Here is a 26059-nt window from a genome sequence, read left to right as displayed (position 1 = left end):
ACGAGATACACGTAAATTAATGGAAACTTTCTATTTCGGCTTGTCTTTTCTCTATCCGAATAATATCGATACGAAATAAAAACTTGTAAAAGGGCAGTATTTCTGTGAAAATATTCAGGATCTGCAGTATAAAGTACTGTAATCCCGGTTATAGTTATAAACGACCTCGCGTTAGCCGACATTCAGACCGATCCCGACGCGGAACTGTTGCTTCTTGTGATTCAAGAAGCCGCTTATGATTAACGAGGCCTCAGGAATCGGGTATAGTTTCTTTTCGAATACAGCGCCCAGGCTGGTCTCCGAATTGACGAATCCTCGGCAGACGAAGTCCGCATACGGGATGTCGACACGATACACTATCGTGCCGATGGACTCGTGAATACGCGTGTTGGTCTCGATCTCAACGCCGAGCTGCAACTGCTCGCTCGCCTTTCGATAGTAACAGACGTGAATGCCTGCCTCGCCTAACGTGGCGGATAACGTGGTAGGGCCAGTGCTGTGCCGGAACGCAGCGCACATCACCGCCTGTTGACCGCCCGGTATAAGGGAGCCGCGTAGATAGGCGATCTCTGTGCCGAGGGTGATCCGCGGCGTGACGGCTTGTAGATAATGCAGCACCAATGTACCATGCAACCTGGTGAGATCCGGATTCGCCAGGGTCATCGCTATCGTGCAATCGTCCGAGCGATACTCCAGGCCGGAACTAAAGGCCTTGTATTTCTTGTCGGCGATCTGCGTCGCGAGTTTGAATCTGTATCTACAGCCGAGCGTGTGCACGAAACTGGCGCTCAGATTGCCACTGGGTGTGATCTCGCCCGAGATGACCGGGTATTTCTCCGAGAATCCCACCCTCTTGGTACCAATGTAATTCACGCCGAATTTGAGACCATATGGTGTCACAGAACTCAGAGTCATCCTGTATGTCACGTTGAAGTGCTTACTCAGGGTCTTTTTCAGCAGCAAGTAGGCGCCTTCGAAATTCTGTGGATAGAGCTCTTTGGTTTTCGCGTGAAGGTCCTCGAAGCTGCTGGGATTGCCGGGTTTCCTGTCCACTTCCTCGAAGCAAGGAATACATGGCGGATCTTCTAGATTGGTGGGGGTTACAAAGATCTCGGTGCGTTTGTTGATAAGCGCTTGGACACTACCCATAATGATGGAAATATTAGCTTTCGATGTTTAACCGATATATCTCAATTAGATATACAAGCCGCATATTCGATACGCATCGACCTTCATTCTGTATTTAATTTCATCGTATCGGTGATCTTGCCGAAAATTTTATTATTGATAAAATAATTTTAGTGATAAATATAGACAATTTAATAATATAGTTTATTTTTTTAACTTCCAGAAATAAAATGTGATCGTCAAGTATAGAATTATAAATTTTACAAGGAGACAATATATATATGTGTGCCTACTCTGTACATTCAAAAGTATTAAAACTTTATCTGACAAAGCGTTTAAAGCACTTAGATATTTAGATTAGATATCTTTAGATTGATCCAACTAAACATATCATTATCATACGTTATCACAATATCGATCATAAGTTGTCTCAATATATAAACGAATAAAAGGATAACAGTAAAGAAAGAATCTCTCCTTTCTTAATGGTGAACATTTTTTTTTTTTGCTTCAACGCAATTACTTATGAACGACGAAATGAGAAACGTGATTTGTATTTTGATATTGCTCTCTGCAGTTTATGTAAGTTCTGCAAATTCAGTGTAATCATTTCTCTTGATTGAAAAAAAGGAATAAAAAATCTAATTCAATCATTTTAAAATAAAGTATATCAGTGGACAAATCATAAAAAAATTTGCCATATTTAATTAATTAATTAAAATTTTTTATCAGAAATTATATCGTTAATAGAAATATTACATAAAAAATTTTGTAGCTTTAATTTGAGCTATTTATAAAAAAAATATTTAATACATCTTTACATTAAATTTCTTTATGCAAAATCTTTAAAGATAAGCCAAATTATTATTTTTATATATCATATTATAATAACGAAGTTGTTATCTTACATTTTTTCTTTAAGGCGTCGGAGCAAGATGTGACCGATTCCTCTTACTATCTCGAACGATTGGTGAACATCCAAAAAAGGATCACTGAAGCTATACTGAACGATGTTTTACTTTTCGAAAAACGAATAAAGCAAAATCTAGAAGTCAGACTCAATGATCTGAGAATTCAGACTTTGCTTAATGTTAATAATATTATCGATTTAACATTCGAGAATATCAATGTGAGTATCCTTTATTTTGTTCAAATTTGACAAAAAAATGAGAAAAAGGGAAGACAAATGCACATGTGCTAGTTGTATCATAAAATGGGAAATATTTTGAATTATAATTAAAATATATCGAAAATGGATGCAAGAAGAATCTTGCATCCATTTTTAAAATATATTTTTGTGAAAAACATGCACAATTCACATATGTAACAAAAATACATTTGCATATTTATTATCTTCATAGCTATCTATTGAAGAGGGGAAAAAAGAGGGGAAAAAAATAGACGAGTGCTACGATTATGCAAAGCATAATCTGGGGACAAAGAAATATAATACAATTGCTCAATTGGAGATATGCATCCAGAATGGCAACGTGACCATGGGAACCCCATTAACGAAACTGGCGAAGAATATTAAGGTAATTATTAATACTTCAATATGTAATTAAACGTACTTCATATTATCGTACTCATATCTCTATAACTATACTGAAATACTGATTTTACTAATCTTTATTCAATCAACTGATGTTTTATAAAATTACGTTTTCATTGTTAATAACTTCGTCACTTGAATGTATTTTACACAGAACGTTTAGTACATCCTGTATAATTACATTATAATAATACAGATAATGTGATAGATATTATGTAACTTGTAATAATATCTTTTCAGGCAATACAGGCATTGCTGATCGAATTAGATGTCATCATCCCCAACTGTCACTCCTCGAATTTTATTAAAATGCAGCGCTGCATCACAATGAATCTCTTCATGATCAGATCGTCGTTGAAGAGTATCAGTAATAATACCAAAACGTCGGTGAATATTGTCATAATCGCGCATACAAATATGATTAGAGATGTGAAAAGTAGCACAATGAAGCTTGTCGTTGATATCCGCATTTTCAGCACAGATATCATTGTTCGTACTAACAGTTGCATAAGAAATGCATCTACAGACAATCCCAAATCAACAAATAATACCAAACTCATCGCCATCTATTAATTCTTCATCTCGAAATTTTTAAAAAGGTGAGAAGAAAAGCCTATAGTTTAATATAAACTTCTAAGTAATTTTCATTTAAATTTCATTTTTTCATGTATATTTTACTTTTAATTAAAAACATTAATCAATGATCTGAAAATATTTGACATTTGGTCTTTAAAACAGATTGCAACGTCCTCAATTTTCGAGTAAATAGTTTATCAAAAACTACGGATTATAACCGTGCACTGTGTATTGAAAAACATTCGATTAGCTGACTTTATTGTTAATGTATATTAATTGCTCACTTATATCATATAGAAGCAATATATTTGCAATATAGGAATAAGTGGAAACAGTAGCAATCTAATAGTAGTGGCAACAATACTGGCAATAGTAACAGCAATAATAACAATAATATTATTTATAATTATATTTATCATTAACATACTTCGATAGAATTATACATATCATTAATTATAATCGCCATGGTTATGATTATCTTTACTTATATACATGTGCATACGTATATATATGCATAGACCCATAAAAACACACTCGATAGTGCGGATGTTTCATCGTCATATATATATATACAGAGTATGTCAGAAAGTTGCGCATCTCCCCTTCCACTATAGTACTCCTCGACAAATATGAAGTCACTTCTTTTTTTAGTGAAACTTTGATTGAACTTTATCTCTTGTAGTACATCTGTATTATATTTTCATATCAAATATCTTGACAATTGTGCCTCAAAAAAATTTAGACTATTAGATTTTGTCATTTTCGCATCTCTAAAACTTTTAATTCAAGTCTTTTAGATATTAATTGTATAACAATGAAAAGCTATTTTTTTTGATAGCTGATCGAGTTATCATTCTTCTTAGTTTGCAGCGTACAGTATAACTATAATCTAGAAAATATGGGATTTATGGGACACCCTACATGTGCATATATATTTCACGCATTAAACGTTTTATTTCATAAGAATGTTATATGTACACAGGGTGCCTCAGAAATGGCGGATATTATCAGTAACTGAGATTTCGCAGGAAACATTCACGCGATAAGTAATTTAACGCAAAACATCTTCATCAAATAGTTTCATTCTGCCCATCAATGGCTTATACAATTGTTAATCAAACATAACTTGGAATGGGAGAAGATTTTATATTAATGTATAATCTGCGAAATAAAAATTTTGGAGCTTCCTAATTATAATCTGGAGATTGCAAATTATCAAAGATTACAATCGCGATTTGGATGGCAATTACTGATACCGCAATGCATAATATGTGCTATATTGCCGCTACACTAAAAAGTATGCTTACCTTGCCCTATCCCTTTCTCTTTTTCTAAGAAATCGAATTTTAAAACATTTAACATATCTTAATGAGCACGCAATTATTTTTTTTACTACAAAGATCTAAGACAATATTATTTAGATATTTCTCCTTGCCTGCATAAACTATATAAAAGCTCGCTTCTTTCATGAAAATAAATATCACACACTATTAAGATTATAATTATTGTTCTAACAAAGACTATATAGGTAGAATTAAAGTATTAGTGCATACTTATTGATATGGCTATCAGGATATAAAGATTCATATTTATAACGATGAATTGTCCTAAGTGGATTATATGTTGTCTTATTTACAAAATATAGTCTGCATAGAATTGTTGCTCAATAGACCATACAATTGACGACTAATTCACTGCGCACTGGGATCTCATTATCTCGCGTACAGTAAAAAATCTTAAAAACCGATATACGTCGCGGTACAAGGAGAAGAATCTCGCATTCAGAAGATAAATCTGGGTCTTTACAGAAAAATTTAAAAAATATCTTTTTTGCAAGAACTATTACAGACAACACATCCAGCGATGAGATATTTTTTATATAAGTTACGTTAGCAACGAATTTTCTTCTTTTTCTTTTAAATTGGGATAGCCGATATATAAATATCCCTAAAAACGGTTTAAAATAATTATTTATATGAACAAAATGTAACATATTTAACATTAATATGTGCACAACAAGTCGAAATTAATATAATTTTATATATTTCAATATCTAATAATTGAGAATTTTCAATAGAAAGAAAAGATTGAGAAGTTTATACACCATGCATCCGTGTGAATCTCAACTTATTAAGATAGCTTGTGAGACATATTATAAAGTATCTTAATAACTTTATTGTAAATTCATCTTATCTTCCTTCTTCATTTTTATTCTGACAGCAAATATTCGATTCTGTCTAAGAATAATAAGCTATATACTAGAGCTTCTCTGTAAATGCAATTGTATTTAACAAATTATGAGCAAATACTTTTATTATAATTTATTAACAGTACCACTAACTGTGTGTGTGTTCCCGACCTATATATTATCCTCTCTGGTGCAATATATATATATATATAACGATTCCTATATATATATATATTTATATATATGTATCTCGTTTGGAAATCTTGAGATTGTTTTGGTGAAATTAGTTCAACAATAAATCATCAAGATTGAGATAAGAAAAATTCAATTGTTTCGCCATATATCCAATAAGAGAGCATTACAATACTTAAAAACAAGATGCATATCCTTCATTTAAAGGATAACTATATATAATAAATTTAAAGGATAACATAGAGGATCTACATATTACGACAAGTCCAGCGGGAGTACATAATTCAAGATTGCGATATTTTTTAGGTTAGGAAGTCGGATAAATATATCTTATTCCCATATACATTTACAAAAACAATTTTATACATATATGTATATATCGATAGTTTGTACACATCCCGTTACGTATGGATTTAATTCGTTACTTTTTACCGTGCATGAATGATTGTTTCAACAAAAGTATTTCAAGAATATTGAAACATTTCGCGAATAGAGGAAGATTGTATAACACATTGAAATGAAGAAATATACTTGGGACTTCCTGCACACATAAAGCTCATCGCAATATATTCTCCACGTCCTTTATGCACAGGTGACGTAAATGTAGAATCTGACCTGTGCATCTTTATTAGTCATCCAAGAGATATTACCGCTGTGCCGAGACCTAGCAAGCACACGAATCACCTCTACCGTTGCTTCTTTGGTCGTTGCTCAATTTGATTTGATCAGGAAATTCATTGTAAAGTTCAACCTAGAATTTACAAAATGTAGAGATTAGATTCGCATATATGGTGAAAATATATTCTTCTACACTGTCTGTTTAGTATACTTACTTCACTTTCTTGAGCTAAAGCATTCTTAGCTATCGTTTGGAAAGCCTGCTCGACATTAATAGCCTCTTTTGCACTAGTTTCAAAGTATGGAATATTATTCTTTGATTGACACCACTGTTGTGCTCTCTTGCTTGATACCTATAACACAGGGCATAAAAAAATGTATGAAATGAAAAGAATGGATCAATGGAAATTGCAATTTTAAAGCTTAAATTGATAAATTATTAATTTATAAATTATAAATTTTTTATACAATTTATTTATTACATTACACAAAAATAATTTTACTCACTGCTCTTGATTCAAGATCTACTTTATTCCCGAGCACGACGAACGGAAAATTATCTGGATCCCGAGGAGAAGCTTGAATTAAAAACTCATCCCTCCATGAATCTAGAGATTTGAAGCTAGTTGGAGCAGATACATCAAATACAAGTACGCAACAATCAGCGCCTCTGTAGAAGGCCACTCCTAATGATTGAAATCTTTCTTGTCCAGCGGTATCCCAGATCTGAGGTAAAGAAAACACTTTAGAGATATAAAATAATAAAATTAAAACTGATATATGTACACATTACCTGCATAGTGACTATTCTATCCTCCACCATTACTTCTTTAGTCAAAAAATCTGCTCCTATTGTTGCTTTATATTGATTACTAAACTTCTTATTGACATACTGATTCATCAAAGAAGTTTTTCCAACTCCTGAATCCCCAAGGATAATAACTTTTAGCAACACTTTCTTGCGGGATGCCATTTTTGGCTGTAAAGATATAAAACAATGTTAAGAATTAATTTTTGTAATAATAAATACTTGAAATTAGAATTATTGTATAATTTTAAGATAGATACACAATTGTGTGTGTGTGTGTGTATGTGACTAGTTCAGATATGTATTTATTTATCATCAAGCTATAGAATAACATCTTTTTAATCCCATGTTGTAGATGATTCATAATTAGAGAATAAATTTAATAAATAATTTTGACTTTTAGATTAAATTTTCTAGCATTATAAAAAAAACTTATATCAACATAAATTTTGCGAACTTTTATCTATAAAAAAGAAGAAATATTTAATACATTAAAAGTTCAAGTATATAATAAATTTCAGCTAATAAGATATAAATATATACATCAATTTTTTATTATATATAATAGAAATTTTATGTTTTTTTACTTTGAAGGATTTTTCAAATTGGAAGAAATCAAATTTAAATATTACAATCGCTTTCAGATTAAAATGTCATTTTCTATACTATGGTTTCTGGTACACTATGTAAAGGAAAACTTCAATGATTTTGATTGTTTCTAAAAATATTTTATACATAAATTAATTAATAAAATATATAACTTTTTTATTTTATTATTGAAAATTTGATAATGATAAAGAATATAAACACACCATCAAATACTTTTTGGATTGTAAATATCAGAAAAGTCAACTTTTAATGTATTATATACTGTCCATATATCTTCTCTATTATTTACTTGACATATCATGTATATCAAAACAATGAACCCAATATCCACTACTGCATGAAAAATCCGATGCTGATATCTTAAAGAAATGATTGATCCTATGAATCATCTAACAACGTGACGATGAAAGTACATCTCGGAGTAACAATGACGTATGTATATGTACAACGCACTCGCGAGAAGAAAAAAAAGGACCGAATGACTTTCCTCGCGAAGTTTTTTAAGCGCGAGTTTTTTGGCGGTCAACGTTGAACGACACTTCTGGAAATCCGTGTTCCAGGATCCGTGCCGAGTATCGCGACGCATACGAGGAGCGAGTGACGCGACAGGGAGAATACGACGAGCGAGATCACGTCGCGAGCAGAATCCGTTCAACTGCGCGATGCTCCGCGGAAACCTGTCACACGCGAGCGAAATATATCCGAGGCTCGATTCAACGCGACGATCGCACGACGTAGGATATACGCACGAGCGTGCGACGTGCGTGGTTCGGGGGACGACGTAAACGTTGGATATCGCGTCGTGCGTTACCTGAAAAACTCGGTAGAAAATATCGACGTGCAAACGCTTCGCGCTCCCAGCACACTTTACACAAAGAAAATGGCGTGTTATGAAATCACGAGTATGACAACGATGTCGTCACCTGTTCTTCGCCTCCTTTATCGACCGAGTGTAATACGCGTATCGTATTCGCTTCAGAGATCGATACAGACGTATCTCGATATACTCGCGATCACGGACTGTTTTAAAGGCCTATTCATACGCCGCACCAGTCGAGAGTCTGTCAAATATTCGACGCGTGGATTGGTCGAAATGATCGCGCGCACAGAAACGAATCGGTCAATCTTGACATTTGTGCTAGTACCTCACTTCATCTCATAATGTACTACATACGCCATCGCTGGATTTCTCTGCCAATGCGCTGCGCATGCGCGAGAAAGCGTCCCCGAGAACAACACTGTCTCATACTGCGCCAACTTGTCGGCATCGCGAGGTTCCTCGAGTAAGAAGCGACGAGAATCTTTTTTTACACATCAACTATTTCCGGAAAAACGAAATCTGTCGGCAACGCGAGCTCTTCCTTGAATACTTAGGTGAGAAGCGATACATTTTCTTTTATTACACATCAACTATTTCTTTCTCTCTCTCTTTTTCTATGGAATATATTGTAAAGTTACATCTTTATAACCGCCAGTTGTTGGTGGTAGTAGATGGCGCGTGCAGCGGCCTCCTGTTACGTGATTGGTCGCTACTGCGATAGTAGCGCCAGAAAGTGTGCGCTTTAGATATCAGCGTCTCATTGGACGAGCCCCCTCCCTATGATCGTTACTTGGCGGGAAACGGCCATAGCTCGGGGATCTGCGTATCCGGCCGTCATAGCAGTAAAATATGCGAAATAAAAGGCACTGTTTTGGTATACCGACACCTTTGGGATATATTGTTGATGTTGGTAGAGGGTAAGTTTTTTCATGTATAACATATGATTATAAATAATCGTACAATTACCGAGTAAAACTATAGCAATCAAGATGCAAACATATATAGTTAACTTCTCTTTCTCTTTGCAGAGCTACAGAATTTACAATATCTGATATCGGTCCCACTCGAGATGCTAATGACGTTTCGTAAGTAGAAAAATATATTCCTTATTAGAAGACAACTCGACAAATGTGACATTCTCTTACAAATTATCGTACATTATTATTTATTCTGAATGCAGAGACGAAAGACACGTTGCACCCACGAAATGTGCAAAGATGGAAGAAGAGGAAGAAGCTGAAAAAGATGTAGATGATAACAATTATGACGAATTTTTATGGAGGTTCCCTATTTAGTAAAGTAAGTAAAATTATTATTTTTCTTTAATTCGAGAAATTTGATAATGGAAGGCTGTGAGGTAAATCCCACTTCTGAGGATCTATGGTTGGAAACTGCGAGAGCAGCTTTGTCCGCGAAGGCGGACGTCGGAATGTGTCGCACCGATAGCATAGCACAACCGGTGCGACACATTCCGACGTCTATCAGAATCTGAATAAAGGCCGCGGAATTGGAGAAGGAAGTAAAAGTGAAAAGAAGAATGAATCGAAAGGCCCTTCGAAACATTTCCCGAATTCAGTGCAATTGTGGGAAGCTGCCGTCAAATTGAAGGCGTTTGCACGACTGAGCAAAATGCATGCATCCTCGTACATGCGAGCCCGAGAATGCATGTATTTTGCTTAGTCATGCGATTGAATGCTGTCCGACTAGTGTGGCTTTATGGCTCACTCTCGCTAGATTAGAGACCTACGACAATGCGAAAATAGTCTTGATTTTTTATATCTGTCGGGATATTTTCTTGAACAAGGCCCAAGAAAATATCCCGACAGATATACAAACTTGGACTACCTCCGCGAAATTGGAAGACGTAAACGGCAATAAGCACATAATAGAGAAGATTATCAATCACGCTATATCTTCGCGAATGGGGTGGAAATCAACAGGAAATACTGGTTCAAGGAAGCTATTGCAGCTGAGAAGGCGGGAGCGATGCATTGTTATCAAGTTATTTTCAAGGCTATTATCAGTTTTGGAGTAGAAGAAAAGGATAAAAGCATACTTGGATGGAAGATATGGAAACTGTAAGGCACTGTCTATTGTTTGTTTATATAATGAAAATGATAGGCATGAAAATTAATATCTATATTGAGAAATATATATATTTTGTTGCAGTATGCTCAATAAGGGGCATTAGAATGCGCGAGAGCTGTCTATGCGCACATTTCCTAATAAGATATCAATTTGCCTGCACACGGTTTATTTCAAAAAGACATGTGGTACGCGAGAATCTTTGGAAGCTTTGTTACAGAAAGCAGTCGCTGATTACCCCAAGAGTGATGCGCTGTGGCTAATGGATGCTAAGTCCAAGTTGGCTGTGAGTAGATTTACATTTAAAATTTTAATTTGAGATAAATATTAATTTTTTTTTTTTTTTTTTACTAACTTAATTAAGATACACAATGTGTAAAAGAAAAGTGTCATATATTTTTTTTATACATTTATACACGCAGATCAAAAAATGTTTGTAACAGTTACCGTTCGTTTGTATAAATTATCAAAATGGGAAATAAACGAGAAATTTGGTTACGTTTATTTAAATTCACAAGCAAAAGTTAAGTTGCCTTTATTGAAATTTTAATCTTCCTTGTTTCTATTCTACTCCCAGTGGAAATAATATGTTAAATTTGAACCGAAACAGAATCGGATTGAAAACTTCGGTGGAAACTACACCAGTATGATTTATTTCTTTCCCCTATTATTTTCTCTAGAAGGCGTAATTCAAATCCGAGCGTAGGTCTCGCGTCACCTCTTATCGACATTGTGTGTTCCTAATACTTCGTCGGCTTCTCGGTAATCCATTTTTCCGATTCTCTCATTGTGTTTCCCGCGCGATTGAGTAATTAATCTATCTTTCGTTGTGCAATCTCACGTTATTTTCTAGTAAAAGCTATAGACAGGATGTGAGTATTTCAAAATTTATATTACCTATTTTGTCTCAAAGAAAGTAATTTTATATGTGCTAATCGAATGAAATTCATGTTGAATATATTTTTTATGTACATATTTCAAACGTGATTTTTTCGATATACACATATTTTTACACCGATCTGTTGATAATAGTTGATGATAGACAGATACTTGTTAACTTACGAATAAATCTTTTTATGTCGATAATCTTGTGTGGGTTAATCATGATTCTTGTTCCTACACATTCCGAATCTTAAAAAATTTTTATTTTATTTTCAATATGCCTAACCTAATGCAAAATATGCAAGTGTTTTTCGATTAACGTCCGATATGTCAATTTATATACATTGCTAATCTATATAAATTATAGACACACATAAAAATGTATGTCCATAATCATAAAAATGTGTGTCTAATGTATGTATAACAAATTTAATATATATAAATCTATTGTTAATGAACCTGTTGTTCACGAATTTATATAAATCTATTGCTCATTTGTGTTAACATTTACGTTGACATTTCGCGAATGGCAGCGGAATAAAATTTGTATTTTAATCGTTATCCTTGGCATTAAATATTGCACAGTTTTATGATGTAGAATGTAGACAAATTAATCAACCACTTAGTGATTCAGATTACAAAGTGCCGCAAATATTATATAAGATGTTTTTTTATGTAAAAATATATACATATATGAATAGCAGTATAAAATAAAATTGCAATTCTAATTAATACTATTCGAAATTACAATTTGAAGAAAAGTTGTTACGAGAAGAATCATAACCATATCGATGTCTTATGTAGATTTAATAATAGATAACATTTAATTTGTTATCGCGTTCGTTATTTCTTAAATTACAATAATTATATCATGAGTTACGAAATCAGTATTTAATTAATATTGCGGAATCTACATGTATCTGGATGTCACGATAACTGAGATATAATTTCGATATTAATATATTTTTATCTCTCGTTCTTTGTAATCATAACTGAAACTCGAAATGAGGAGTGACAGTAGAGATATCTGGGAGAGAAAGTAGGTCTCGTGATTTATTTGGGTAGAGACCGAAAATCTTGTTTGCTTCTCGCCTACTTTTACAACGTTAGTCATCACTTGCTTTTTTCAAAGTATGCATAAAACATTCAGGACCAGCGTTCTTCAAATATTGATGACTATTCGCGGATTCGTAAAGAAAAGAAAAATCGAACGTTTATTGTAAAATAAAAATATACGCGCGGTATTTGATCTCACATAACGTTTAATCATTATGATATTGATAATTTTTATGCAATTTTTATGTTATCTTGAATTAAAAATTTCTTTTTTAAATCAGAATTAAACGTAAGGAAATATTTTATTTTTAATCTATCAATTTTTTTCTCTTTCTTTTTTACTCAAATTTTATTATGAAAAGATTTTGCAATCACTGATTTCTTGATATTGAATAGTTACATAAAATAATATCCTTTATCTCGGAGAGATACGTTATAAAAAAAATAGAGAGCAATGCCATATTTTATATTGACCACTTTTTATATTGTCCACTTAATCATACATAACATTCTCATATTTATATAAATATTGATTATATATAATATTTAATTATTGCCCACTCATTTGTGAGCATTTAAAAAAAATGATCTTACATTTAGATTTTTTTGGCTGAGTTATATAATTTGATTTTGATTCCAGATCCAGAGACAAAAAATAGGAGCGAGGAAGAATCGAGGAGGACCGAGGAGAAAAGTGCAACGCAGATTCAGTTAAATAAGTAAGTTAATTTAATCACATATAATTACAATCACACATATTTGCGATACATATGCCAGATTCTGCTATGAAAATTTGTCATACGCCAAGGAAGTTTTAAGTCGACTTAACTAGAGAGGTGCGCCATTACCGATGAAATATCATTAGAAGGCGTTAAGAAAATATTTAAACTTTTCGACCACTCTCTCTCTTCCAATTGGTTCGAAATAGTATAACACAAAAGGTAGCATCTCTTTCGGCGAGTTTGGTTGAAAAGCTAAACTTGCGCCGAATTTCTTTAATGAATTCTATTATCCATTAATCTTAGAATATCTTTAGCTTTCTTTATGACATATTTTTTATACTTTTTATGTATTATTTTTTCTGATAATCTTCAGAATGTAAATTATTTTTCTGATAAACATTTCTCGAAATTATTTTCGTTACTAAATTATGTGCTCAAGGATTGAGCAGTTATAGAATTTGGGAAAAACTAGCGAGCGCATATTTTTTGACGAGTTAAGGGGTTAAAAATAAGATTACGAGAACGAAATTGGGGGAAATGAGTGCATCGGAAGTTATTTTATCGTGCTCGTGATTTGCAAAGGCGCGGTCTGAAATTTGTATATAATTAGCTTAATCTGGATCATGTATATGGAATCGGATCACGTTGGACGGTGAGCGGTATCACGGTATGGCCTCGTCGCATCGGCATAAATGTTACATAATCCTATTGAACAATTGATGAGCAATTAGTAGCTACAGATAGCCGATATATGAAGAAATCTCTGTGGTCGTATCTAACGCAAAGCGACATTATTCGATTACTATTTATACGACAATTTACATTTTTTTCGAGAAAATCTGACACAACGAACCGGATGTCGAAACAGTCAAAACATTCCAGAATTTCATTTAAATACATCTCATGTATTTGTATATGTATACGCGATTATATCTCGACGTTGTGCTAGCTGTCTACTGTGAAAGGAACCTCTATCAAGAGTATCGCTCTTGGAAAATAAAATTCTCGAATATACGTTCGACGCGTGATTCGCCGTTTCACGTGTCGATAGATCGGGCAGTGTTCTTTGATGTTAAAATGAATCCGGGTCCAATTAATCTCATCGAGGAGGCTACACCGCAACTTTCTCCCCGGCGTAGCTTTTTTTCGGCGCTACCGATTTAGGCTTTCGGTGCAGCCTCCGGTTGCGCGTTTTCGGCTTCCGTTCCGGTCGGTGGCGGCAGAGTCGGGATATCCGGGTATTCGAGTTTAACGCCGTCCTCGCACTCGAAAATCGGACAACAGTCGGGGAAATTCGCGGTTTTGTTGGTCTTTTCGGAGAGCTTGCACTTGGGGTTGGCCTTGGGCAATGGGCCGCAGTCCTCCACTAGCTCAAACAGACGACCGGAATTGTCGTCGGCGGGCACGCAGGTAGAACGGCCACAGAACGGCGACAGCTCCCACGTCTTCGTCGGCTCGATGGTCGCGCACTTGGTCGACGCGAAGCACATGCCGGGGAAGTCTGTAACATGTAGCGACATTGTTTTGATTAGGATGCGATTTATTAATTAAGTAAAAGATTGAACGAAGTAGGATATTAGATTGATTTGATGGCTTTTCTCATTGTCGACATTTTATTATTTTATGATAAACGTAACAGAACGCACTGCGCGATTATTTATATCAATGATAAAATTAAAAGTGCAAATCTATTTGCAGATTCTTTTCATGAACCGCGTACGATTTTCACCGACGATGATGCATACGGGATATGAGAGTAAGAGGCCATTCATCAACGGTGAACGGATGAAACGCACGGAGATTGCATTTCCTTAATAACGTGCTCGCTCGCGTGCGCATGCATTATCTCGTTACCTCGTCACGCGCGAAAAGTGTCGTTACTTTCTAATGCGCCGTGCGCATCAGACCTAAGCGGTGTTAATGTTCGCCACAGCTATAATATTACTAATTAACTGAATGACGAGGCCGATAAAAGACCTGACGTGAAAGAACAAATGCGATAAGGAACTCTTAATATCGTCTTGCACACCCGACGCGCAATGTAATTAACGTTGTCGGTGATAACGATCGGAAACATTTCATATAGGATTTCTTTCACTCGTGACGTTTATCTTAACGGCTAATCGTACAATTATCGATTTTTGTCTCTCGATGAGAAAAATCTTCATATATTTGAATTTATAATATTTTCTTATTATACAAATGTATATTGTGAGCATTTTAAAAGATTAACATGTTTTGATTGAAGAATACTCTCTGTTTCATATTCTTTATTTTTTTCTATCAAGTGTATAATCGAAACTTTTGTATAAAAAATTTTGTTTGTTGGTATTAAAGTTATACCGACGAATACTTTATCCTAGAATATAAATCGATGCTCGTATATCGACATCATAATCTCTCTACTTCAAACGAGTCGATACAATGGATCTATTTTTTATAGCTGAACTGGCTGCATTAGTTCAGATTTTATCTTTTTCTTTCCATATTGATTGGAAGGAGAAAAATAAACTCTGAACTAGTGCAGCCAGTTTAACTATAAAAAATAGATCCATTGTATCGACTATAAAGAATTATAGTTTATCTGCTATAAAGTATTATCGGCTATAAAGAAGAGACCCAATATAACGATGCTGCTTGCTGGGTTTAACGACCTATTTTCGAATCAGCCCGCATATCTGCAATACAGTTAATGATAGTTGAAAATTTCACTTCCTTGATGTAGAACCGTGCGCGACGACGACGACGACGAATGCAACGGATGACGGCATTACGGGGCTAATTCGATTGTAATCGGCAATGGTGATCTCGATACCCATCTACGTCGACGATAGTTCTCCCCATCGTCGTCATCGTCGTTGGCAGTGATTGTGCTAGAAACTTCAAGGAGAAACACTTTCACTGTCACACGTCGAATCGGTCGATTGCAGCCTTTTACGCAACGCGACGACGACAAATGTCGAGAGTCGTTACGATGGACTGTTAAGTTAACGGTTAACGGTTCTCAGTTACATCAGCCCTTCGAAGTTATCTCGATGATTCAGAACACCCGCGACATCATTTTATTCGATAACTCGGTAGGATGCAGGGACAAAGAGATTCTTTAAAAAAAAATTCTGGTTATAATACAAATAGAATTATGAGAAATACGTTTAAACAAATAATTTATTAATGTTTAGTAAAATATAATAAATCGCTCGGACGTATTCGATGCAGAAGCCTCGAATAGAAAGTTCATAACTCGGAAAAAAATTATTTTTGATTGTAATTTACTTATAACATGTTATCATGGTATTTCTTGCTGTCTCATGTTCATGTGCAATATTCATGACGAAAACGAGAGCCGATATAGGATTACGCACATTGCAAAGACGTCAGATCGTCAAGTCATATATAAAACCCTCTGTCTCACGAATGAGCGTGTTATTCGCGAAATTTAAATAATGACGTGTTTGTTACCATTTTCTCAATGCCATCGACACACTGACTGGAGCTTCGACTTAATCGGCGTTTATGGCACCGCTAATTTATATCGTTTCGCTTTGCTCGTTTCACTAGTCAGCATGAAATAGTAAACAAGGACACTTAATGAAGCAAGAGAGCGCAGAGAGATTAATTCTATTAAACATTTATAAATTAAAATTTTAAAACAAAAGATTAAATGCATAAATAATTAAAGCTAATCGATAATTACAGAAAAGAGCTGCTATGAAAATTTTCTAACAGACTTTCACCGGAACTTGCAAGAAGCGTAACGACTCTTGAAACTCGTACATGAAATTAAAGATTCCTTATCGCACAAGCGTTATTTAAAAAAAAATCGAAATTACCAATACAAAATTGCAAAAATATCTACATTTTTTTTCAAAATACCAAATGTCGATATCTTTCGCGAAGATATCCCCTTAAATGAATCTAACTCGGCGATCAAGAAGTTAATAGGATAAAAGAGAAAAGAGAAAAGTTATAATTTATAATCATGATATAGAATCACACGATTCCCTCAATAATTTTTTTCGAAAGTCTCGCGATGCAGGCGAACGTGGCGATCTTTCTCTGATTTTATGATATTTGATTCCGTCTGCACTTTCATCGCGCGTACCACTTGTCATTTCTGACGAATAGACGAGGTTGTTAGTTTTCACGGGCATATCGCTTTCAAATAGCGGGGATATTTTATGCGATAAACGTACGAAGGAAATTACCGCACACAATTTCACTCTCAGGTATAATTCTTTTACCTAATAGCATCCAACACAGATGCATGTATGTATATCCCAAAGAATGTATGAAAGGTTCCATTGTTATCTTTTATGTTAAAGGAGTGTCGAGAGTGTCGAGACTTACTCGTGTTACATATTCAATATACAATCTTTACTTTGCACACATTTGTGACCTTCTAAGATGTGACCGATGGCGAGCTCTATCTTTCTTGTAAGTTTCCACACCCAGTACGATGCTGCCTTCGCTACAATTCGAGTAACGAGGTCGCATAATTCTCTCCATCGTAGTGAGTAATTCAATTATTCATGGAAATCCAGGGTCTTTACTAACAAATAGAAAAGAACGAGGCCACAGTAAATAAAGATCGATTCAGGGAATACATCGTGTTTACGCGAATATCAAGGATTTTCTCTTTGAGAAGCTCTCGAAATATATGATTTATCGTCGCAAAATATTGCAGAGTCCCGCATCAAAAAGACAATTTTCATAAAATAATAAAATTAATGAAAGTATTTGTATAATACATCAATCTCTAATTAATCGCAAGGCAGTATTAATTTGATTATCGATAATATCGACATCGTATTTTTATTACGTTATATTATATTTTTAAAATATTTATCTCGAAAATAATTTTTTAAAGATGATCTTTTCTAACGATACGACTCGTATCGAGAAAGAGAAACGCATTACTGCACCCTACAAACCGTATAAAGAAGAAAGTGATATCGGGCAAGGGAGAAGGAACGGGACAAAACTGGTATTGGCAAGGGGATCATAAGGTGATGGTTACGGCAAGAAACTTTCACGCGGTCTCGCGATCTTGACGCCGAGAGTAATATGCGATTCCTATTTTTCTCGATTTGTCCGTGAGATATCTCGCCGCGAATCGCATCGATACATCGTGTGAATCAGGAACCGCGCCCGATATAAAAAAAATGCCGGGAGTCACGCGGATCAAAGATACGCATGGATGAATACTAAGGAAACGATTATTACAGAATAAAAAAGGTGATATATTTGTCGCAAGGTCAGTGCTAGGGAAAACGTGCGAAGAATAGGCAAGGATTTATGAGATGTTACCTCAGAATCTACGAGATTGCGGTGATTATGAAATTGTCCGTGATCTTTTGCATTCGGATAGCGATAATAAAAATCTTTGATCCACGTAGTGAAAGTGACTTTTAATTCGTAATTTATACATTTAATTTCTGGGCAATATCAAATCGGCACAATCGTCTAAAAAATATAGAAAATTTAGAGCAAATTGTAAATCTTGCTTTTGAAAATGATTGAACGTAGTTTTTTTATGCAATATGGAATTAATTACAAGTATTTGTAGGGGGTCTACATTAAACATTTAAGATTCTACATTAATTTTATATCTATAATTCTTTTAAAGTATTTCGTTTATCTTAAAAAAGACAGTTTCGAACTGAGTTCTTTTTTATATAAAATAATCGACTTAAATGTAAATTATGCTGTTTTCTCTTTTTCCCGCGCCACGAATGACATTAGCGATACTTTGGTGTGTCATCGGGATTCCGAGACAGTGGTTCAACACGCGTGACAAGACATCGTAAGAAAGTTGAGTATTTTTCAGGGACCGGTTGAAAATAACGACAATCGTCCCACTTGCCGGTGGCATATATGCAATGTTCTTTGAATTCGGCCAGACACTTAACAGTGATTCTCAACTAATGTTCCGCGAGAAAATTGTTTCTCAAGTATAAATAAATTTTTACTTTATGTTTTTAAGAAAAGAATCATATTGCTAATTTATCTTACAAAATCTCGCGTTTATGTGAACATTGTATAATTTGTATTATTTTTATATGAGATTAATTTATTTTAAAACGCGCTAATAAGTTTGACAAAATATTTTGTTTAATAAACCTTAATTAATAAATGATAGAATTAACTTAACTAAACTAACTTAATTAAATAAACAATTCATTTTACAAATACATCGCAAACAATATGTTACATTTGTAAATTACAATTTTTTGATAAATTCCGTATTTTTTTCCGTATAAATAAGTAATATATTACTTTTTAATTTTCGCATGCAAAGAGAAAAACGCGCCAATCTAAACGTGGTAATTTTTTCGCGGCAACAAATTAATTATTACTTATCGCGCTAATTGCCCGCATGTTCAACACGAATTATAGTGTCACAAATATATTATCATGTACAATTATCGAATAATATTAATACCTGATTAGTTATCATTGTTACAATAGATTAAAATATCTCGCGATAAAAATATCCTTTTACGAGATAATATCCTTTCGAAGTTATCTTTCACCGGACACAGAGAGAAGAAAGATTATAGTATTTATAGTATAATCATTATTTTATCGATAATTGAATGCGCCTCATGATTATGCCGATTGATCCTTTTTTATTTAATCAGAGTTTAATTCAGAGATTTCTCAAATAGACAAAATTCGAGATACTAGAATTACTAGAAAGAAATAAATTTATATATATATATATATATATGGCGGCTTCCTTTCTCCTTTGTCTTACGAATTGAGAATTAACGAAGGTACACTCACCGCGAAGAACGTCGGCGGGTATCAGCCTCCGGAAGGTTTTGGGTCGTTCCTGCTCCTGGGTCCCCTCGGCGGCGACGAAGGCGACCGCGGCGCACAGCAAGGCAAACCTGACGACGGGCTTCATGATCTCGAGATCCGCGACAGATAGATTCACTGGGGCCTCTCCTTTAGGCGCGGGAGGGAAAGAAAAATAAAGCTTCTCGTTTCGATTAAGACTGGTTGGGCCCGATTCCTGTGGCGGCATTTTATAGCCGACTATCGGGCGGGGTCCCTGTTATCCCCACCAGATCAACGTAGTCTCTCACCTCTTGAACTACCAGTCACCGAAGGATCGCTCGCAACCGGAGCTCGAGTGGTGCCGGAGACATCAGAAGTAAACGCGCGGGGTCCATACAGTAGATAGGTAGGGGATGCATCCTACATATGACTAAGTGATTGTATTCGATTCTTATTGTTAGTGTGAAATTTACCTGATAGAAGAACTCAAAGTATCTGGCTATAAAAAATATCTGCTATATAATATATAAGGAAATAAACATCTGTGAGAAAAGAGTTTATATTTTCGAAAAAAATTATAATTGGCAATTAATTTATTTTTTAATCAGACATAAAGTGTGAGATATTATTTCGAGTACTTTGCTTCGATTCGAATAAAATGTTGAATATCTTATTTTAAATTCGCGCTCATGCCTTCTGTACATTCATTTAAATCAGGTGTCAGTAGCGTAGATAGTTTATAGATCGTAAATGTAGACGCATAATATAAGCGAGATTAATTGGTGGATAACCACTAATTATCGCGAAATTGCTATAAATACGTGTCCGGAAATTAATAAGTTGTTGTCAACTTTCTCATCTCCATTCATTAGAAAATCTTGACGTGAGTATCTATTAACTCTTTTTCAGGCGCAATGTTAATACAAAGTTCTTATCTATTTTATCAAAGTATATAATACGGAGTTTCGTATCGATGAAAACATCATATAATTATATTATGTAGAAAGATATATATGCCTCGCTATGAGTTACTCTGTACAAATATATAAATAGAAAATTAATATCTATGCATGTGTATGGTCTTTAATTATTCTATTATTAAAAATTGAGACTCGCCGATTCCCACAAAGCAGAGATTTTAATTTATTATAATACATACACTCTATATGTTAAGATGCATGCATACTCGTTGCGGTTTCGTGCGCGCTACATGCAAGAAAATAGTTATCGCGTTAGGATAATAACATAGGCAATTCATACTATTCATTTTCAGCAATTACGAGGACTTAATAACGGCATAACATTCATTGAAATATGAATATATATGATAAAATACTATATTCTAATACGGGATTTGGATCTCATTTATACGTTAATGAAAATAAAAGGCGTCTATGTCACCAAAAATGAGTCACAAGTTTAATTTTATAGACCATCATGGAATCTTACCATCTCTTGTATATTGAATATCTCAGGAATTATAATTGCTAAATAAATTCTGCAACTCTAAAAGTTGATAGATTTAATGGATTTTTTTACATTCTGTGCTCTCTGCTTAAAATCGAAATTTATCGCAATGAATAATTTACGAAGTGGGTGTAATTATACTATTAATACTCGGATTAATAACGGCATAACATTCATTGAAATATGAATATATATGATAAAATACTATATTCTAATACGGGATTTGGATCTCATTTATACGTTAATGAAAATAAAAGGCGTCTATGTCACCAAAAATGAGTCACAAGTTTAATTTTATAGACCATCATGGAATCTTACCATCTCTTGTATATTGAATATCTCAGGAATTATAATTGCTAAATAAATTCTGCAACTCTAAAAGTTGATAGATTTAATGGATTTTTTTACATTCTGTGCTCTCTGCTTAAAATCGAAATTTATCGCAATGAATAATTTACGAAGTGGGTGTAATTATACTATTAATACTCGGAAAAAAAAAAAACTAGTATTATGATCATAATTTTTTTAGAATACATTTTACACACTAAAAATAATTTCATATATACTCGCATTCTATAATTTAATACAATAATTTTATATTTTACTTAACATTGATACTCGGATGATCAATTGCGTTCTTCTTGGTAGTCGTTTCTATAACTTATCCGCGAAATTTTTGCTTGGATACAGGCAAAAAAATTAGGTAACAGACGATAAATCTTAAAACGTCATTAATACGAATTTCTCGAAAGGACTTGCAATTAACATAAGTGTTAGTAAACGCGAACGTTAGGAAAGCTGTGAACAGCTGATTCATTTTAGCGTGAAGGAATTGCTTAAAGGCGCGCGACCTATTTGTATAATATAAATCGTATGTTTTGCAAGTAACGCAAGATTACACGGAAATGTTAGGTAATATTACGCGTTGCATAATACATTCAAACCGCATGCGTAGAATTGACTCGCGAATGTATAATTTTTTAATTCGAATGCTAATCTTTTATGTACGAATATGTTCCATTGTCGAATGTCCCGTACAAAAGATTATACGCATACTTAGCGATATTAATTTATCTGTGAAAAAAATATAGCCATAAATATCTTATATGTTTCTCGAAGGTATCGCGAGAAACATCTAACAATAAATCGATATCGAAGGAAATCGTGCATAGGGGAAGGTCATCAAAATGAAAGATTCGGAAATAAGTTTAGATGCTATAACAATTTAATTCCATTCTTACACAATTTTCTGCCTGATGTAATCGATTTTTTTTGTAAATTTTTGTTTGTCAAATCGTGCACGCGTTAATCTTCCGTCTCGCTAGTCCATTAATATTTGTCGCTTAAAGGGCTCTTCCGCGTGTGCATTGGTATGCAGTATCGGGGGGAAGGGAGGCGGGTGAAATTGCATTACTCGTTCTCACCACCCTTGCAACCCGAAGCTCTCGGCCGAGGCGTCGGCCGAGGCAGAAGCGGAAGCCACGGAGAGTCCCCGCTTGCCGCTGATGCTGCCGGCGTCGGCGCTGGCACTGGAGCTAGCGCTAGCTGCCGACGACGATCTCGCGATGCCACCATGTACGAAACCTTCCTTGTATTCGTGACCTCGACTGATCTTGACGGCTTCAACCTCGCTCTTGGTCAGACCCGCGGTGACGCTGACGATCTTGGGCAAAGGGCCGGGATCGATGATCTCGCCTTTCTTGGCCCAGCTGTAGGCTGCGATCTCAGCGGTAGAACCGGCGTCGGTAGCTATGGCTTTGGTCTCGGCAGCACCAGCGGCACTGGAGCGCGCCACACCCACGCGATTAGTCAAGTCAGCGCTGGCCTCGGCGGAGGCGGAGGCGACGGCGCGGGCGTTGCTGGCCGCGGCGGCGGCAACTTCGGCGTTGATACGGGTATTCTGGGCCTTGCGGGTTAATGCAGCGGCTTCCTGCTCGATGACAACAGCGGCCTCGGCGATGGCCAAGGCGGCGGCGGCTGCCGTCTGGGCGGCGTTTGCCTTGGCTTCAGCCTCGGCGGCGGCGGCGGCCGACGCTTGGGCGCGTTCGTTGGCCGCGACAGATTCCTCGTTGGCGCGTTCTTCGGCGGCAGCGCTGGCTCTTGCGGCCAGGTCCAGCTTACCGGCGGCCGCTCTTACGGCGGCGACATTCTCCTCGACTATCCTCGCTGCCTTGGCGGCGATAGCCGCCTTCTTGACGGCCGCTGCCGCCCTGTTGGCCACGTCTACCTCGGCTTGGGCCGCCGCCTCGACCAGGGCGACCGCGTGGGCAGTACTCTTGGCGGCTAGCTCGCATGATTTTGCGGCGATCGCCGCTTGGCCGGCGGCAGCGGCTTGCGCTTCGGCGGCTGCCTGCCCGATGCCGAGTCCACGGGAAAGTGCCTCGGCGGACGCGGACGCGGTGTTAGCGATTCCGGTGCCGACCTTCGCTCCTTCGATCGCGATCCCGGCAGCGCTCTTCTTCTCGTGTTTAACGTCACCGTGGGGAAGAATCCAACCGCCTTTGCTGCTGGTCGACGTGCTGGCAGACGCGCTGGCGGACGCGCTGGCGGACGACTTGGAGGCAGTCAGCTTGCTACCGGACGTGGACGAGGACGCACTCGCTTGGGCAGCCGCCGCCGCGCTCGCTTCCGATTCGACGAGCTCGCTGGCGCCGACAAGACCCCAGACGAGGAGGGACGTCGCAAGTATCGCTGGAATCTTCATCTTGGAAGCTACTTCGCAGGATTGATGCCGGCTCATCGATCGTCCACCGATTTTATACCGTAGCGTGCCATTTGTGAAAACAGCCTGTTGTGCATCCGCGACTCGCGCACTCCTCCAAATATTATCACAAGATTGTCGCCGATCTCTTTATTTCGTCAATCCTATTTGCTTAAGTGCGTCCGTTTTTTTTTTTTCTCCGATTTATATTTTTTCAAATCGACAACATGCCGTGCGACCGGAAGAAATTTAGATATGAGTTCTTAACATTTGGAAAAATCATATTCCACGTAAAGAACTATCATCCCTTTAATGCAACTCTTTATTTGTTATAAAATTAATTAATTTATCTTATTTTTCTGCACTTAACGAAGATGGATATTTGCTCATTGAATCGAATATTATCTAAAAAATTATATTTTTTGTAGAAGCTAATTAGACACGCAGATTTTACGGAAAAAGATAAGAGGTTTGAGGAGAGGTTTATATTATTTTTAGAAATAGCTAATATTAATCTTTTTATATGGCAGCAAGAAATGTTCAAGAATATTGCTATTATACATAGATCGTGATATTAAAATATGTGCATAGTGTTAAATGGCGCGCGCGAATTTAAGTCAAATTAATCTTTTACAATTTAATTATGAGTATTATTTAATCATTGACATATTAAACAAACTAGAAAGACAATTGTTTGATAAAGTTACAAGTTAAGATATTCTTTTCTTTTATTAAAGTTCTGTCGGTTACTTTTCGGATATAATAGATTTACATTTATATTTTAATATTTTGTCATATAATCGAATAATAAAAAAATATGATATAATCTCATATAAATTTAAACTTTTATATAATTTATATTATATACATATGTGAAGTATCATGTAAAGATTACAGGAAATTATTCCTTTATGTTAGAATATGAAAATATTTTTAGAAACAGATGTGTTGATTCATGAAACTGAAAAATAGACATACAATTAGATAATTACATATATAATTATTTATGAAATTCTTTAAATTATTTCAAGTTTATCTGAAAATTTATTAAAAGAAAATTTTTCGGTAAAGTAAAAAAGTAAGTAAAAAATTGCTATAGTCGTCTTTTACTACATAAAGCTTAAGACAGATATAAAGCTATAGAGAATAATAATTGATATTTTTATTGTAGTCATCTATCAAACTTCCTTATTGTGATTTAAAATATATTATTAATTTTAAATGTGTTCAAAGTATAATAAACATACTGACTTTTATAAGCGATTAACATATAGTTATAGATATATTTATATAAGATATTAAAGTAAAATCTTTCTTTATTAAATATTTTTCTTGCAATTTGTATAAATGCTATATCGCTTACCGATTGTTATCTGAATAGGCAATACTGTTATCAATTATCGAGGAAGTTGTAAGATTAAAAAATATACAACAGCTGAAAAACTAAATTAGCGGATATCAATTAAAATTATTTTGATTTGCCTCGCGACATTTTATTTGCAGTTAACAGAACGTTACGGGCAAATATTGATCATTTTAAAATCTGATAATGTACACACATCTGGTATACCATCCGGCGAGTCACAAAATAATATAAAAAGAATATTTATATTTGATATTTTTTAAATGCTCTCGATTATATTGGATAGACAATTTTATTATTAGCAGTTTTAGAATGTTTTAGAATATGAATTATTACATAAATATGAAATATTACATAAATATGAATTATTTTAATAATGTGCAATTTCATATATTTATTTGCATAAATTTATATATTACTTAAACATAATAGATATAGCACGTTTATTGTAAGAAAAATATTCTCTATTTTCCGTATAATTATTATTCATTTTTTATTTAATATAATTA

General features: G+C 35.1%; 5 protein-coding genes, 1 long non-coding RNA gene and 1 pseudogene across 11 annotated transcripts in view; 3 read left to right on the top strand and 4 right to left on the bottom strand.

The window, feature by feature from the left end:
* Positions 1–32: 32 nt before the first annotated feature.
* Positions 33–1344, bottom strand: LOC115241658 (mitochondrial import receptor subunit TOM40 homolog 1-like). The gene has a single exon (XM_029817518.1). It carries the CDS (start codon positions 1147–1149, stop codon positions 172–174), a length of 978 nt encoding a protein of 325 aa, XP_029673378.1. The 5' UTR covers positions 1150–1344; the 3' UTR covers positions 33–171.
* On the top strand, positions 1025–5508 carry LOC115241660. Of its 2 annotated transcripts, none has more exons than XM_029817524.1 (5): positions 1025–1114; positions 1352–1616; positions 2051–2257; positions 2490–2663; positions 2921–5508. In XM_029817524.1, the coding sequence occupies exons 2-5, from the start codon at positions 1614–1616 to the stop codon at positions 3251–3253; spliced, it is 717 nt and encodes a 238-aa protein (XP_029673384.1). In that variant the 5' UTR covers positions 1025–1114; positions 1352–1613; the 3' UTR covers positions 3254–5508. The 2 variants fall into 2 exon arrangements, with proteins under 2 accessions (XP_029673384.1, XP_029673383.1); XM_029817523.1 differs by having other exon boundaries at positions 1352–1710.
* Positions 5472–8724, bottom strand: LOC115241661 (ras-related protein rab7). Of its 5 annotated transcripts, none has more exons than XM_029817528.1 (5): positions 8595–8724; positions 7048–7233; positions 6762–6980; positions 6470–6607; positions 5472–6387 (listed from the first exon to the last, which is right to left on the bottom strand). In XM_029817528.1, the coding sequence occupies exons 2-5, from the start codon at positions 7225–7227 to the stop codon at positions 6301–6303; spliced, it is 624 nt and encodes a 207-aa protein (XP_029673388.1). In that variant the 5' UTR covers positions 7228–7233; positions 8595–8724; the 3' UTR covers positions 5472–6300. The 5 variants fall into 5 exon arrangements, with proteins under 5 accessions (XP_029673388.1, XP_029673387.1, XP_029673390.1 ...); XM_029817527.1 differs by having other exon boundaries at positions 8483–8638; XM_029817530.1 differs by lacking the exon at positions 8595–8724 and adding an exon at positions 8085–8100.
* Positions 8725–8880: 156 nt separating this feature from the next.
* On the top strand, positions 8881–9793 carry LOC115241640 (annotated as a pseudogene).
* A 14-nt stretch (positions 9794–9807) lies between these two features.
* LOC115241551 lies at positions 9808–13233 on the top strand. Its single transcript, XR_003884921.1, has 3 exons — positions 9808–10569; positions 10661–10862; positions 13155–13233. It is a non-coding gene; the product is annotated as an uncharacterized LOC115241551 (long non-coding RNA).
* On the bottom strand, positions 13225–21339 carry LOC115241550. The gene is made up of 2 exons (XM_029817341.1): positions 20023–21339; positions 13225–14737 (listed from the first exon to the last, which is right to left on the bottom strand). Exons 1-2 carry the CDS (start codon positions 20264–20266, stop codon positions 14397–14399), a joined length of 585 nt encoding a protein of 194 aa, XP_029673201.1. The 5' UTR covers positions 20267–21339; the 3' UTR covers positions 13225–14396.
* A 1353-nt stretch (positions 21340–22692) lies between these two features.
* The window catches only part of LOC115241639 (pneumococcal serine-rich repeat protein-like), a 5892-nt gene continuing 2525 nt past the window's right edge, over positions 22693–26059 (bottom strand). Inside the window, exons 2-3 of the mRNA XM_029817482.1 lie at positions 25551–25574; positions 22693–24335 (exon numbers count right to left, since the gene is read on the bottom strand). Of these exons, the coding sequence (XP_029673342.1) occupies positions 22907–24335; positions 25551–25574 (1453 nt within the window). The 3' untranslated portion in view covers positions 22693–22906. The remainder of the gene's footprint in view (positions 24336–25550; positions 25575–26059) is intronic.

This window comes from Formica exsecta, unplaced genomic scaffold (genome assembly GCF_003651465.1).
Source record: "Formica exsecta isolate Colony F162 unplaced genomic scaffold, ASM365146v1 scaffold500, whole genome shotgun sequence".
Classification (NCBI taxonomy): Eukaryota; Metazoa; Arthropoda; class Insecta; order Hymenoptera; family Formicidae; genus Formica; species Formica exsecta.
The sequence above is the reverse complement of the archived record's forward strand: the minus strand, read 5'-3'. Positions and strand labels throughout refer to the sequence as shown.